The sequence below is a fragment of the Enhydra lutris genome, unplaced genomic scaffold (genome assembly GCF_002288905.1).
Source record: "Enhydra lutris kenyoni isolate GAN:26980312 unplaced genomic scaffold, ASM228890v2 scaffoldscaffold66, whole genome shotgun sequence".
Taxonomy (NCBI): domain Eukaryota; kingdom Metazoa; phylum Chordata; class Mammalia; order Carnivora; family Mustelidae; genus Enhydra; species Enhydra lutris.
Window position 1 is genome coordinate 9,959,015 of NW_019154150.1, and position 14,281 is coordinate 9,973,295.

The following is a 14,281-nucleotide window of genomic DNA, read 5'->3' on the forward strand; positions in this document are numbered from 1 at the left end:
CAATGTCATTTGCATTCAAATATCCAAGTGAAATACCTCTCATATACATATTGGGCAAAACCTGGAAGTTGCTTTGCTAGGATTCTAACATTGAGTGTTTATAGCCTTGGTCTTTTTCCTATGTCCTGGGAGTGATCTCCCCATCCAAGCCTGGAAAATCCTTTATGTAAGCTCCAGAGAGAGGGCAGAGTGTAAGACTTGTCCATCTCTTGGCCTCATCCCTCTCACATCCCCACAAGCCATGTGTCCATCAGGCAAGCACTGGCTCAACCCCTTGAGAGAAGCCCAGGAGACCTCAAGTCATGAAATCAGAGAAATGAACAGCTGACACACTCCAGCTAGCAGGAGACCTTAATGACAGCCAGGACCTTAAGCACTACTATGCCTTCCTCCTGTGCTGAGAGCGGGTGTGACATAAGCTGTAAATTGTATGAGTAATTACATGAGTTCCATGAGCAGGTGCTCTTGCTATGATCAGTGCTGGCCAGAATGCTCAGCGAACCTGGAGCTCATTTTGAGCTACAAGTGACCACTCTGAGGAAACTGAGGCAGGCCAGCAAGGGAAAGGTAGACACGATATCTATAGCCCTTGGTTTGGAGGTAGGGGATGAAATGGGATTCAGTATATGAATTTCAGTACTCAGGGTGAAGGACAGGTGCACTCAGAAGAGAGTAAAGCCAGCAGCTTTGGGGGCTGTGCTGAGCTTTGCTACCCTCTGGGAATGACTTTGGGCAGCTGCTCTGTCCTGTTCTTAGCGGTCAGAGGCCAGGCTTCCCTGAGTGGCGGCAGGAGAAGACACATTGGTTTCTTGGCCAGACATTCCACTTTCCTATAGGAAGACCCCAGTGCCAGAAACCAAGTGAGAAGTTGAAGTGGGTGAGCTGTGTCAATGCCCAGGGGCCAATCAGCACACTCTATGTCCTGATACTGGGCAGGGGTGATGGGCTCCAGAAAGAACCGCTGATGTTTGCTATTGATCCCAGTGCCTGAGTCCTCCATGGAGAGATGGCTGGCTGGCCTCCAAAAACCCAGTCCAGGTCTCAGCCCTGCCTCAGACAGGCTCTTTGACCTGGGGTAAGGTACATCACCTGGACCTGTTTCTCCACCAACCATCTGAGGTGTCGGCTTCCATATCAGGGCCATTCCTTCTTCCAACCATTGGAAAACTGAACCCATGTCCCCAGAGAGAATCTGAGGAGAACAAGGGCTCTCAACTAAGAACAGTCAGGCCAAATCTTGTGTGTGTTGGGAGGAGCCAACCAGCCCTTCCCTCAGCAGTCCTCCAGGGCCCTAAATACCATTCTGAATGGTTAATGCTGCCTACAAAGAAGTGGAATTAATGTCTGACACAGGTCAGAAAGCAGCTGATCCTTCACAATGAGGTTTTGGGAGGTGGAAATTCCCTGAGAATTCACCCTCTTGATGGGGGAGAGAGACACTAGCTATGTACATGCTTGTCCAGCAGCTGGGTACCTGGGTGTCAGCAGCGGGGGTGGGTGGTAGATAGGGTGGACCACAAGGCAGGCCGGTGGGGGTGATCATGACAAAGCTCCAGCCTGGGGGAACTCCTCGTGCAGGAGAGAGTTAACACAGCCGGCCTGACTGCTCTCTTATGAAAGGCCTGCTTACGAGGCTGCCCCTTGGCTGGTGTCTGGGAACTTGAATTTCTGGAGGGTTCTTGCCATCTCCAGAAGTAATAACCATGGCTCAAAGTACTCATACTGTTTGTACAAACAATGTAGTTTATGCCAAACACCTGCTTTCCTTCTGTGATGCTATGACTCTGATATATTCTAGGCAGAAGATGCCTACATGACCAGCCCCCATTAAAAACCTGAGCGCTGAGTCTCTAATAATTTTTGATTGGAAACAATTCATGTGCATTGTCACACTCATCGATGGAGGAACTAAGTGTGTCCTGTGTGAGTCCACTAGGAGAGGACCCTCAGATGCCTGTACCTGGTATCTGCCCCCAGACTCGGCCCACATGCCTTTTCCCTTTGTGGATGGTGCTTGGCATGCTTTGGCTATAATAAATCAGAGCCATGAATACAGCCCCATACTGAGGCCTGTGAGCCTTCCTTCGGAATTACCAAACCTGAAAGTAGTCTTGGGGGTCATACAGCCCCTGTCCTGGATTTCCAGGCAAGGCCAGGACACCAAAGCCCCTGCTACTGGGATGGCCTGCAGATTGAGGTCATTGGTGGGAATTAATGACCCTGTTGCTGATTCCCATTCCTCCCAAACTCCACACCCACACGATAAGCTGCACTACAAATTGAGGAGATGGATTCTTAGAAGTGGTTCTCTCCAAGGAGTTCTATCAGACAGTGTTGGTATAGAAGATAGCAGACTTATCTGGCCCAGTTATAAGCCTCCTGGACCTTGAAGTATAGGATCAGAGGACACTTTGTTTCCTGAGACTTGGCTGTCCTGCTCACTCAACATAAGCAAACCCCGATATCACAAAACCAAGACCTGAAGGTGCGCAAACCCATGGCAACAACCTACAGAACCACTGGGCATTGGGGCACAAAGGGCTCTTGGACCATTTGACTCCCCCAAAGAGGAAACTGAGGCCCACGGGGCTATATAAATGCAGCTGCCACCCCATACAATATGCATTGCTATCACGGCTGCTTTTCCACATCTACATCTCCCTCTCACAGCAGACTCTGAGCCCACATATAGGCGCCCACATATAGGCACTCAGTGATCTGACCCACCCCAGGTTACACTGCTCAGTAAGGGTGGGAGAGGATTCAGCTCTGGGCCTCCGGCCTCCCTGGGCTATGTTCTTGTTGGTGGCAGTCCCAAGAGGCAACCCTGAAGAAACTCCTTACAGTCCACATCCCAAATGTTCAGGAGGCACAGGCAAGCCCTCAAGAGACACCGAAACCAGCCATGAGTCCCCGTGGAGAGAGAGGACTGCATTTCAGAAGGCACAGCAAGCTTCCACCGGGGTCGGCATCAACCAGCTGACCAGAGAGAACCAGTGCCGGGGTTTACCCTTCACTCTCTAAGTGGAGATCAGAAATAAGTAAATGGCTCCAGGTAAGAGAAACAATTTAACTTTATAAAAATGTGATAATACAGTAAGAGTTGATTGGGTTTTTTTCCTTTTTTTTCTGGCAAGTGAAGTTTATAAAAAAACACCTGGAATAAAAATTAGAAACATAACCTAATAAAAATTAGAAACAAGGAAATAGAGTCATTTAGAAAGACAATAAAGAGAAAACAATAAGCAGCAAAAGCAGCAGCAAAATGGGGAGAAGGTTGGCTCCGTTGTGCAGACAGAGCAATGAAGGACCAACATAACCCAAGCTGTCCCAGCAGGCTGAGCTGGGGGGCAGGGGAGGGGTGGCAGTGACCAGGAGCGGCATAAAGGCCTCCAGAATGGGACCACACTGATGGCCGCTGGCTCAGTGGGGGCTGGGGCTGAAGCAGTAGCCTCCTTCACTCAAGAAAAAGAGACACACGTAGGGCCACATACAAATACTTTTTGGAATGTCTGCACCATAGCCAAGGCAGAGTTAGGACCACCTTGGAGAGGCAGGCTGAGAAACCCCCCCACCCCCGCAACATTCCCCAGGCTTGCCTCCTAGGGCAGAAGTCCCGAGGCTCCCACCCACAGGATGCGGGAGGAGCTCTGGACTACATTCTGAGGTAGTCTAACCGTGACTTGCACAGGGAGCTGAAAATGATCACCAAAAAATGGGGAGAAGGAGGGCAGAAAAGACGCACAGACAGAAGGGGCTAATACACATAACAGAAGGGACCTTGCTCTTGCTACAAGTAGGTTCACAGATGACCAGAGGGTGTGGCAGGGGTCACAAGTGGCCAGCGTTGGGCCCACAGGGACCCTGGGCACACGCAGCTCTTAAACTACTTGACGCTGCAGCTGTGTCCCGAGGAGGGATCTCCCAGCCCAGAGCAGCGCCAACTCTGAGGTGAGGGGTGTCCCTTGCTGATGACTCACATCACAATGGTGATGCACCAGAGAACCTCAGAACTTTGGGGTGAGGCATCCCAAGGTGATTTCCACTATGACTCCTCTCATCTGAACAAATTCTAGGGAGAACACTGCTAGACTTACAGGAGAGAGAGTGATCAGATCAAAGCCACCAGTGAGAGAAATAACGAGAACAAAAAATCAAAAGTGTTGCTAGACACCCCTACTTTTTTAAACTAATTTACATTCCTTTTCTCATCTGCCCCAGCACTCAGAATTCTAAGTCAAGATGGAATGTTCTGAAGGCTTAAGAGGCAGCAACTGTGCAGACGTTAGTATTTTCTCTGCTTTCCACATTTCCGCGGACGCCTTCGAGGACGGAGCTCACCAAAGTCTTCCACTTCATTTTCATAATCATCTTCCTGAACAATACCTGTTTCAAAAGGAAAAAATATGTGTTGTGATGAGCACTGAGTGTTATACACAACTAATGAATCGTAGAACACTACATCAAAAACTAATGATGTTGGCTAACTGAACATAAAAAAAAATGGAAACAAAGTACAGAATAGTGATTTCTTTTTTCACTCCACTATTAAATATAACATACTAGGAAAACCTGACATCTCTGTAATCGTTTTAAAATTAAATTGGGAAAAAAGCCTGATTCAGAGCCCAAGTGAACACCCTTCTCTAGAATTAAGTTCTTACACAGGCTGGTTCCTCTGCCCTCACTTCAGAGACCCTTTAAATGGCAAAGAAATCAAATAAAACCTAAAGACAACCACAAACTTGAGTTGCTATACCAGTTGTCTTCCTTATGAAACAATCATAAAGGGCGCCTGGGTGGTTCAGTAGGTTAGGCCTCTGCCTTCGGCTCAGGTTCCTGGGATCAAGCCCTACATCGGGCTCTCTGCTCAGGGGAGAGCCTGCTCTCCCACCCCACCATCTCTCTGCCTATCTCTGCCTACTTGTGATCTCTCTCTCTGTCAAATAAATAAATAAACTGCCTACTTGTGATCTCTCTCTCTGTCAAATAAATAAATAAAATCTTTAAAAAAAAAAACAATCATAAAAATCATAGTCCTGGTAGGCGCTATATTCTAAAGATTTTTTACTGCCATAGATATTTGTGCTACGTCCCTTCTAGTTTTTCCCAGCTCTGGGGTCAGGATTTTCCAGTAGTATAACGGATTAGGAGGACCCAGAGAAGAGAATTTTGGGACACATGAAATACATAGAGTAAGAAGAAATAAAACCCGGCCAGGAGCAGGCAACAATTGGGATGGGCAAGAGGTAAGACCTCCTAGTTGATAAAGAATTTGTCAAGATAATTCTCACTGTCAGGAGAGAAACTTGACTCACTCCATATAAGCCCTTAACCCTCTATGGGAAGATGAATGCAAGTTTCTCTAATAATTTTGTTTGCTTTGTTCACAAATGTATTTGTTTTATAACCCCATGTCCCAAACAGTGCTGATACATACTAGATAGTCAATAAATATTCACTGTCCTACATGAATGATTGACACAGGCAGGCATATGTACCAAGAGAAGACTTTTCAATACTTTGTCTATCCTTGGGAGTCACTGTACTGCACGTGAGTAGTGACTGAATGTCATCGATAACAGCTCACGAGTGGCAAGAGGTTGTCGAAAAAGCAAATAAAGGGACACCTCACAGTCAGATGGGGACACTCGGATTCTATGTTGCTAATAATCTGACTGACTGGGGGCAATGCTCCTGGACAGTGACTGGCCACCACTGACATCATAGGCAAGCCCATGGCATACTGACCCGGGAGTCAGCAGAATCAAGAATTACAACACCCAGAGCATCACCCTGGGATAAAGGGCTGCTTACCTTCCTCCTTTAAGCGGAGTTCTGTCTTCATCAGCCACTCCCGTGCATCCCTGACTGAAGGAATCAGAACATCGACCAGCCGAGCCATCACTTCCTCTGCTACAGGAACCAAAGAACAAGGGCTCTGAGTGATGGGGCTACGGCAGAGACCAGACTATTCAGTACTAGAGCCAAGGCCCCCACCTCCCAAGAGCCTGTCTCTGTGTTTCCCCAGAGGGGCGCAATGGGATAAGGACCCACAGCCACCTCCTGCTGGCACAAACATAAACTACAATTAAATGCTAGCCTGACACCATCACCTGTGTGCCTATAGAGATTCCCAAGAACAAACCTCTTAAGGAGGCTTTGTTCAACATGTCACTAAACCTTAAACTGGAGTGTCTGGATTATAGAATAAGTTTTAAACATCTAATTTCACTAGTTTTATACACAATGTGACTTCCACTCAGTGTTGCTAAGAAATAGCTAATAAGGAAGTTAGAGGAAATCTGATTCAAAGGCCACACAAGAATTCTTATTGTTAAAGATTCATACTGGTATGGTTTAAGAACCCTCCTAAAAGGAAGACACTAGCTACACACCTCCGGATCTTAGTCAAGGGTTCAGCACAGAGTAGGTGTTCAAGAAACAGTCACTGATGAACAGATCGAAAGCTTACAGAGTTTCCTCAAGACTGAACGCTCTCCCTATATCCTTGCCACAGAACTAGTTAGCCAGCCCTTTTTCTTGTCTGTAGTGCCGAGGAAACCATCCTGGCCCAAGATAATCACAGTGTTTTAACTGGGGGCCAGGGGGCTCAAAGAATGGGGTTTTGCTGTAATTTGAAAACACGTGTTCCTCACTTGCGTCTCTGCCAACGCCAAGTTCTGTCATCCCCGGGACAGACCTCGCCAAAGGACTTGACTCTGACCTGTGTTCTCAAAGCCTGGGTTCTACCAGCACCTGGGCCCCCATTTCTGAAGACCCCCTTACCGCCAGCCCAGGCCTTGCGCCTGTAGAGGTCCTCCACCGTATCGGAAACCTTCTTGATGTTCTCCTGGACCTTCCTCTGCAGCATGTGGCTCTGCTCTTTGGAGCCCAAGTGACTGCGGATCCACATGCTCTGCTCAATGTCCTGTACCACCAGCTTGCCTTCAACAATGGCCGGGTCCACCTTCTCCCGGAAAAATTCGGAATACTTCTGGTAGGCCACCTGCTGCCTCTGATGACCTTCTAGGTGGATGTGCTGCTCGTAAGACTCACTATTCCTCTCCCGACCCTCCGGGTCTCCCAGCTCGGCCCCGGAAATGGCCACCACCTCTGAAGCCTCTCCCTCAAATGCCTTCCCAGGGCTGAAATAGTTGTCGGGACCTCGGGTGAACTTCACCCCACACAGGTCGCACTGGGTCCTGTCGACGTCGGCCTTCTTGAAGTTCCCGGCCCCAGGCTCCCTGGTCTCCTCCCGGAAGCACTCGGCCTGTGCACTCACCCTTCTCCTCCAGCTGATGCACAGGGACACCACAAGGCAGGCCCTCCTCAGCTTCCGCTGGATGGAAGCCTTCCGCTGCTTCTGGGAAAGGATGGCAGCAAGGAGGGGGTCCCGGTCTTCCAAGGCCAGCTCATCCGTCTCATCCTGACCGAACTCACACTCTGGCTCAGCAAAGTAGTCCACGGAGTCCACACAGAGCAGGCGGCTCAGTTTCACCTCCTCGTGATAGAGGCCGCGTACCATGGACCCCTTGGCATGCACGCTGTCCCACCGCCAGTGGCAGTCCATGAGGTACTCTTCGTCCCGTTCAGAGAGCAGGTCCTGCAGCGCCTCAGCCACAGACTTCACGTTGACTGACGTTAGCACCCGCTTGACCACCTTCAGGAGCCTCTCAGGAACCTGGTCCGGGCGGTCCATGCTCATCAGCTGCAGCCTCTTCTGGATCTCCTGGAAGTGGCGGTACAGAAGAGGTTTGCAGTACGGCTGCAGAAGCTCCTCGGCATTCACCAGCATCACCAGGCACAGCACCAGGGTCCGCTCTGCCTCTCCAGACACCACATAGTCTATCTCACCAAAGGCATCAAGCAAGACATTGAAGTTCACATTCTCATAGCCACAGAGCACCTTGACGAGGTAGGAGAGGTGGAACCGGAAATCCTGAATGGCTCTTGTCACGTCCTTGGGTTTGTATTCCTGAATGATGGAGAACACGTCCCCGAGCTCCCTTTCCTTCTTGCTGAACAGGAACTCCCAGTAGTGCAAGAGTGCAATGTAGCTCTTGGGGAGGCACAGGATGGCATTCTTCCAGAGGCGGGCCAGGACCACCGCACAGTGGACAAATTGGAACTCTAACAGGGCCACCGTGTTCCCGATGCTGGGGATGAGCGGTTCTTTGCACCTCTTGACCAGGACATTCATGAAGCGGAAAAAGAGCCTCTTGTAGTCTTCTGGGTTCCTGTATACATAGAACTGGTCAATGCAGTTCTCCAGCAGCCGGATGAAGCAAAGGTGGGTCTTCTCAGTATTCTCATCATACTTGTTGGGTGCCAACATGCCGAATTTTCCTTCTATTCCCTTCATCTTGCTGCCTCTCCCCCTGCCCCTTTCCTCTTTTTCAGCCTCTAGAGCTTTGAGTTCCCTGTTGTAGTTGTCCTCCTCCTGGTGGAGAAGCTTTTCAAACTCCTCCGGATAGTTGGAGGAGACAAGGAAAGCCTGCATGGCACTCAGCCACAAGTCTGTGGACTCCCGGCGGCTTCGTGCCCTTTCATTTTGAAACAGGAAATGGATGTACTCTTTCAGAGCAGATCTGCAGGATCGAAAGGATTTGTAATTTGGTTTGAGGATTTCTTTGCATGCCATGGGGTTTTCTGACAACACTCTCTGATGGAAATGTTTAGGGAAGATGACATTCAGGAAGGATTTACAAAGGCCATACATATCTGTAGGCAAAATATAACTAATTTCTTCAAGTTCTTCTGCTAAGATTTTAGGGAATACTTTTTTGGCTTCCAAAAACAACCCACTGATGGCCACCAGGTGCATTTTTGACTGAACCAAACACTTGGCCTCACAACGCCGCAGAGGCCTGTGGAAATCTTTACAGTTTTCATCCTCACATTTCAAGCCTACAATAAACCTCATGCAGACCCCTGGGTAGGTCTTCCCAAGCAGGCTCTGTGTGATCTGACACAGCCTGCCCAAAAGGTGTTTGTTGAGGGCTAATTTCACTTGGTCAGTCATTATCAAGAAATAGTCTTTAGTTTTCTTTTCCCTCAAGTTCAAATCCAGGTCAAAAATTATTTTTAATATGGGTCCAGGGTCGTTCTGAGCTATCTGGCAATACTTGGCATCCACCTGAGAAATTCCAAAAAACTCAAAGCAAGACTTGACCATCTCCTTCTCCGCATTGTTGGTCACTCTTTTGAGGGCCCTGACAAGATTGAGGAGGACTTCTAGGCCTCCCGGAGCCAGGGCCAGGACCTTCTCAGCCTCGGCCTCACACTGGCTGGCAGCTTCGTAGAGCGCCTCTACCACTCCAGCTGAGTGATTGAGTGTGTCAAACTTGAAGAAGGCATCCTTGAGCTTTTGAAAGTCTCTCAGGATTACACCCTGGAGGAACTGGGCCTCAGCGATGCCAGACAACTGATTGGTTTGATAGCAGAGGTCAAGGGCTTCTCTCAGAATGGCCTTGGTGTGCTCTACATCTGAATCCCTGGCCACATTGAGGCGGGCAGCCCCCAGCAGACAGGAGGCCTGGAAGTCCTTGTCGGCAGTGAGCCTGGCGGCCTCCAACAGGCAGCCATGTTGTTTCATCAGCAAGGCAGCCTCTTCTCTCCGACCCTCCCTGTTCAGCAGGTCTGCAGCTTCTGCCAGCCGTCCGCGAGACTTCAGGAACACCAGCTGGTCTTCTGTGTCTAGCTTCGAGAGGACAGCCATCATCTCCTTGATCTTATTTGCACTCAGGTACTTTGCTGCCGCTTCCAGGTAAAACTGACTGGCAGAATAAGACAGCTTGGATATGGGAAGGGTCTTGGCCCTTAGCATTTCTTCATACCTACAATGACAGACAACACAAATGTCAACTCATTACCACCCAATAGAAAGTGTTCTCCAAAATACAGCAGTCAGTTAACTACAATTCCCACATATAGATATAAATTACAAAATAGGACCTAAACCAAACAGCATCTTTACAAAGCTTCATTTCACACGGATAGAATTAATTCTTTATTCTCCAAAGGAACCAAGCATTAGTATACTTAATTAATGAAACATAATAAAGTTGCAACCTAAACAAATGGAAGTTAGGTCTCAAAGTCAATTTGAGGGACAACAATTATGCATAATCAAAATTATCCCTAAAAAAAAAAAAAACCTTAAACTTTCATAAAAACATGATAATCATTTTGGGTCTACAAATTCCATTGAGTCTGAGACAGGACTAATGAGAAAGAATGAAGACAGAGACTGCACACATTCCAGCAGGACATTAACCTTCCTCTTATTACCCAAACTGTGATTTTTCTCTTCTACAGGTATGCATGTGGTTGAGTTAGAGTGAGATTAATGAGGCTCTGAATGCTCCCCTTTATTCTGCTGATCAAAGTCAATATATCCCACTCTACAGTCCCACAGTTTTCAAGGCACTGGAACAATCCAATAAAACATGTTTGCTTTTGAACTCTCATTAGATAAAATCCATCTCATCACAACCAGGAAAGTGCCCGGGTGCCTTATGATGCCCCAGAGTTATGCTATAAACATGAGATTTCCTAGTAGAACAGGTTTCCCATGAGGGGTGTAAATAAAGATGAAGAAAGGGAGTATACTTTACATGTGAGCATTGGCTGATGGAGTAAGGAGTAGTTTTAGCAAGTATAAAGAACTACCCAGGTATTTTCTTTTCAAATTTAAAGTGTCCTTAAAACACTTTGAGTCAGGCCAGGTAGCAATTGAATTCTACACCCAGTATGCATGGTGGTCAAAAGACACTCAAATAGATCTAGTGTGAGGCTTCAATTAATACTCAGATTACACTTAGATCTCAACTCAACACATCATTAGAAACTCTCTGTTGTATACCTCAATAAAGCTGAAAAAAATAAAGAAAAAAGATGTTTCTAGGGAAAATCTGTGACTATTTAAGGTTCTTCTGGAAAACTGAGGACAGAAGGTTAAATAACTAATTAAAAGTTTCTTTTCGCTTTAAAAAAAAAAAAAGCTCTCAGTCGGTTTTGTCACGTCATATGATCTCACAAGGGAATTGGCCTGGTCAATTACTCCCACCACCACTGCATAGCCCCCTGATAACTGGGTACCCAATAAATGTCACAGCTGGCATCCTATTATGGACTGATAGTTTGTGTCCCTTAAAATTCATACATTCAGGCCCCAACTCCCAGTATGGTTGTATTTGGAGATGGAATCTCTAAGGAAGTAGCTAAGGTTATATGAGGTTACAGGGGTGGTGCCCTGATTCAACAGAAGTAGTGTCCTTAGAAGAAGACTCCAGAGAGGGTCACCTGGGTGGCTAAGTTGTTTGGGCATCTGACTCTTGGTTTAGGCTTGGGTCATCTTAGGGTCATGGGATCCAGCCCCACATCAGGCTCCGTGCTCAGCAGGGGGGCCTGCTTGAAGATTCTCTCTCTCCCTCTGCCCCTCCCCTCACCCATGCACACAAAAATAAATTAATTTTTTTTTAAAAGAAGACGATACCAGAGAGTGAGTTCTCTTGTGTTCTCGTCTCTTCAAGAGCCAAGGAAAGGCTGCATGGGGACACAGGGAGAAGTCAGCAATCTGCAAGCCAGGGAAAGAGCTCTTAGCAGTAGCCCAGCTGGTCAGAGCCTTGATCTGAGACTTCTAGCCTCCAAAAGTAGAAGAAAATAAATTTCTGTCGTTTAAACCACCCAATGTATGGCATTTCATTACAGTAGCCTGAGCTGACTAATACACAGCCATTACATATATCCCATATATAATGGTACCAAAGACCTGGATAGAAGAATATGCTCATTTACCAGCCATGGCCCTGAACGCTTACTTTCCATTTCCAAAAATTAAAAAAAAAAAAAAACTCAAGGTACTGAGTACCTTTATTGAGGTACTGGTTGCACAAGTATATTAATTTTGTGAGAATTATGTGTACCTTTTTGAATATATATTATACTTTAATAAAAGCTGACTTAGAAAATAAAAATCTGAAGTTTTGAACATCTAGGTCAGATATGTTCATTTTGTCATGTGTATAATTTGGTAGAAAGCAAAAAAAAAAAAAAAAAAAAAAACCAACCCACACCCTATTTTCCCAGGAGCTGAGAGAGGACTCAAACTCCTGCTCAACAGAAATGCAGACTAGCAGACTCTGATTCTAGCCGTCCCATACACCAGGAAGACCTCCTAGGGGGCATCAACAGCATGCTGTTTCTATATTCCTTGTCAACCATGAACCCCACCATCTCCACTTCACCTTTGGAATATGAACTGGGCTAAAGGCTCAAGAAGGCCTCGGGTGGGTCAAGTATAAAACTTATGAGGGTATGTGTTCACACATTTCATACACATAGGTATGAGTGCATGGCTGAGGATCTGCCAGTAGATTGTAGTGAAGCAAAATCCTGACGGCCCACTAGTGCTCTTACCTTTATCTATCCAGTCAGCAAAACTGTGAACTCAGCAGGTAAAGGTGGAGAGGACAGAACCATCATTAAGCACCATGTGTGTTATGTACACACCTGTAACAAACCGTTCATCTTCTTCTACCCCCTCTCCTCATCACACAGTGTCGAAGCTTATGAAAAGAGTAGAGTATAGGAAATATACATATACTAAGAGTGCATATACTAAATTCACTGCAATGGCTGTCAATGAGGAGAGAACCAGAATGAAGACTGGCCATGAAGAGAAAGAGGATAAACAAACTAAAACCAATGATGGGTTTGCTGTGAAAAGAAGATTATATTCCACTCTTTTTCCTCCCACACTTCCCATTCAGCTCCTCGGTTAATCCTTTAGGCTTGGCTCTTGCCTTCAAGGAGCTCTAGCTCCGATTGATGCTCTCCAAGGAGCATCCAGTACTGATGCCACCACTCAAGTGGAAGAAGGACGATTTTGGCAAGCCACTTGAGAAGAGCAGGATAACACCATTCAGGGCAGGCTGACCCAGTGGGGCAGTGGGAGGGAGGGAGCAGGGTGGAGGAAGGGAGAGAATAAAACTACCTACTTTTCCACTGCGATAGCAGCTTCTTCAAAGAGCTCCTCTTGGCAGTACATTTTAAGTGCTAGATCGAATTCCTGAATCTGCTCAAAGCATCTGAAAGCATCTTTGTAGCACTGGCTTCGCTTATAGAAGCAGGCAGCATCTCTTATCTAGGACAGAGTAAAACATACTCTTAGAGTATTCATAGCATAACTTTTTATCTTAAAAATAAGCCAACATCATGAATAATAATTTCTGCAGTTTGTTAGGATCCAGCGAAAACACTAAGACATAGATAATATTAGGAAAACAAATCTGATACAGAGAGAAAAACAAAGTTAAATCCCAACCTCACACCACACACAAATTTAACCTTCAGATAGGTCAAAGATCTAAATATGAGAGCTATTAGAAGAAAATGTATGAGAATATCTTTGTGACCCTGAGGTAAAGAAAGTCTTCAACAAAACCCAAAACACTCAAACTTCAGGGGAAAAACTGATGGATTCAATTACATCACACCTGTTGAACAAAGGGCATCTGAAATAAAGTTAACAGAGAAAAGGCAAACACCAACACCTAGATCAGCATTGTCAAATAAATCTTGCCATGAAGATGGAAATGTTCTACATCTATGCTAGCCAATATGGTAGCCACTAGCCACATGTGAATAGTGAGCACATGAAATGTGGATAGCATAACTGAGGAACCAAATTTTTTATTTCATTTCATTTTCATCAGTTTTAACCTTATTTTTCACCTGTGGCTAATGGCTACTATATTACACTGGACAGGTGTAGAACATTAAATGAATTCCTACAACCACAAGAAAAAGACTCCTGGAAACCCAAAAGAAAACTAGGTAAAGGATATAAAGTGGCAGGTCATGGTGGGGGGAAACTTGAATGACTAACAAATCAATAAAGATGCTCAACCACACTAATAAAGAAATGCAAATTGAAACCACAGTGAGATCCACCCATGAAGTTTGCCAAAATTAGAAAAATCAGAACCCACTGAATGTGGTCAAGAAGGTGGGACACCTGGAATCCCAATGCACAAACTGGCACAACTGTTCTAGAAAGAAAAGTGGCTTCCACCTTCACTTAGTGAAATTAAGTACATGCATACTCTAGGGCCAGCAAGGCCCATTCAAGCTGTACCCAGGACCAGAAGGAGGTGCAGTGCTGTATGTGGCAGCCAGAAGTTGGTGGCAACTTGGACGTTCACCACTAGGGAAATGTATAAGTCAAATGCAGGGATGTCCATTGAAGAAAACTATCAGGGTTCCAAAACCTGGC

The 14,281-nt window shown here is 46.3% G+C and overlaps 1 protein-coding gene across 1 annotated transcript in view; it reads right to left on the bottom strand.

The window, feature by feature from the left end:
- Positions 1-3,081: 3,081 nt before the first annotated feature.
- LOC111159037 (tetratricopeptide repeat and ankyrin repeat containing 1) overlaps positions 3,082-14,281 on the bottom strand; it is a 98,065-nt gene continuing 86,865 nt past the window's right edge. The window contains exons 21-24 of the mRNA XM_022521406.1: positions 13,005-13,150; positions 6,790-9,839; positions 5,818-5,916; positions 3,082-4,386 (exon numbers count right to left, since the gene is read on the bottom strand). Of these exons, the coding sequence (XP_022377114.1) occupies positions 4,286-4,386; positions 5,818-5,916; positions 6,790-9,839; positions 13,005-13,150 (3,396 nt within the window). The 3' untranslated portion in view covers positions 3,082-4,285. The remainder of the gene's footprint in view (positions 4,387-5,817; positions 5,917-6,789; positions 9,840-13,004; positions 13,151-14,281) is intronic.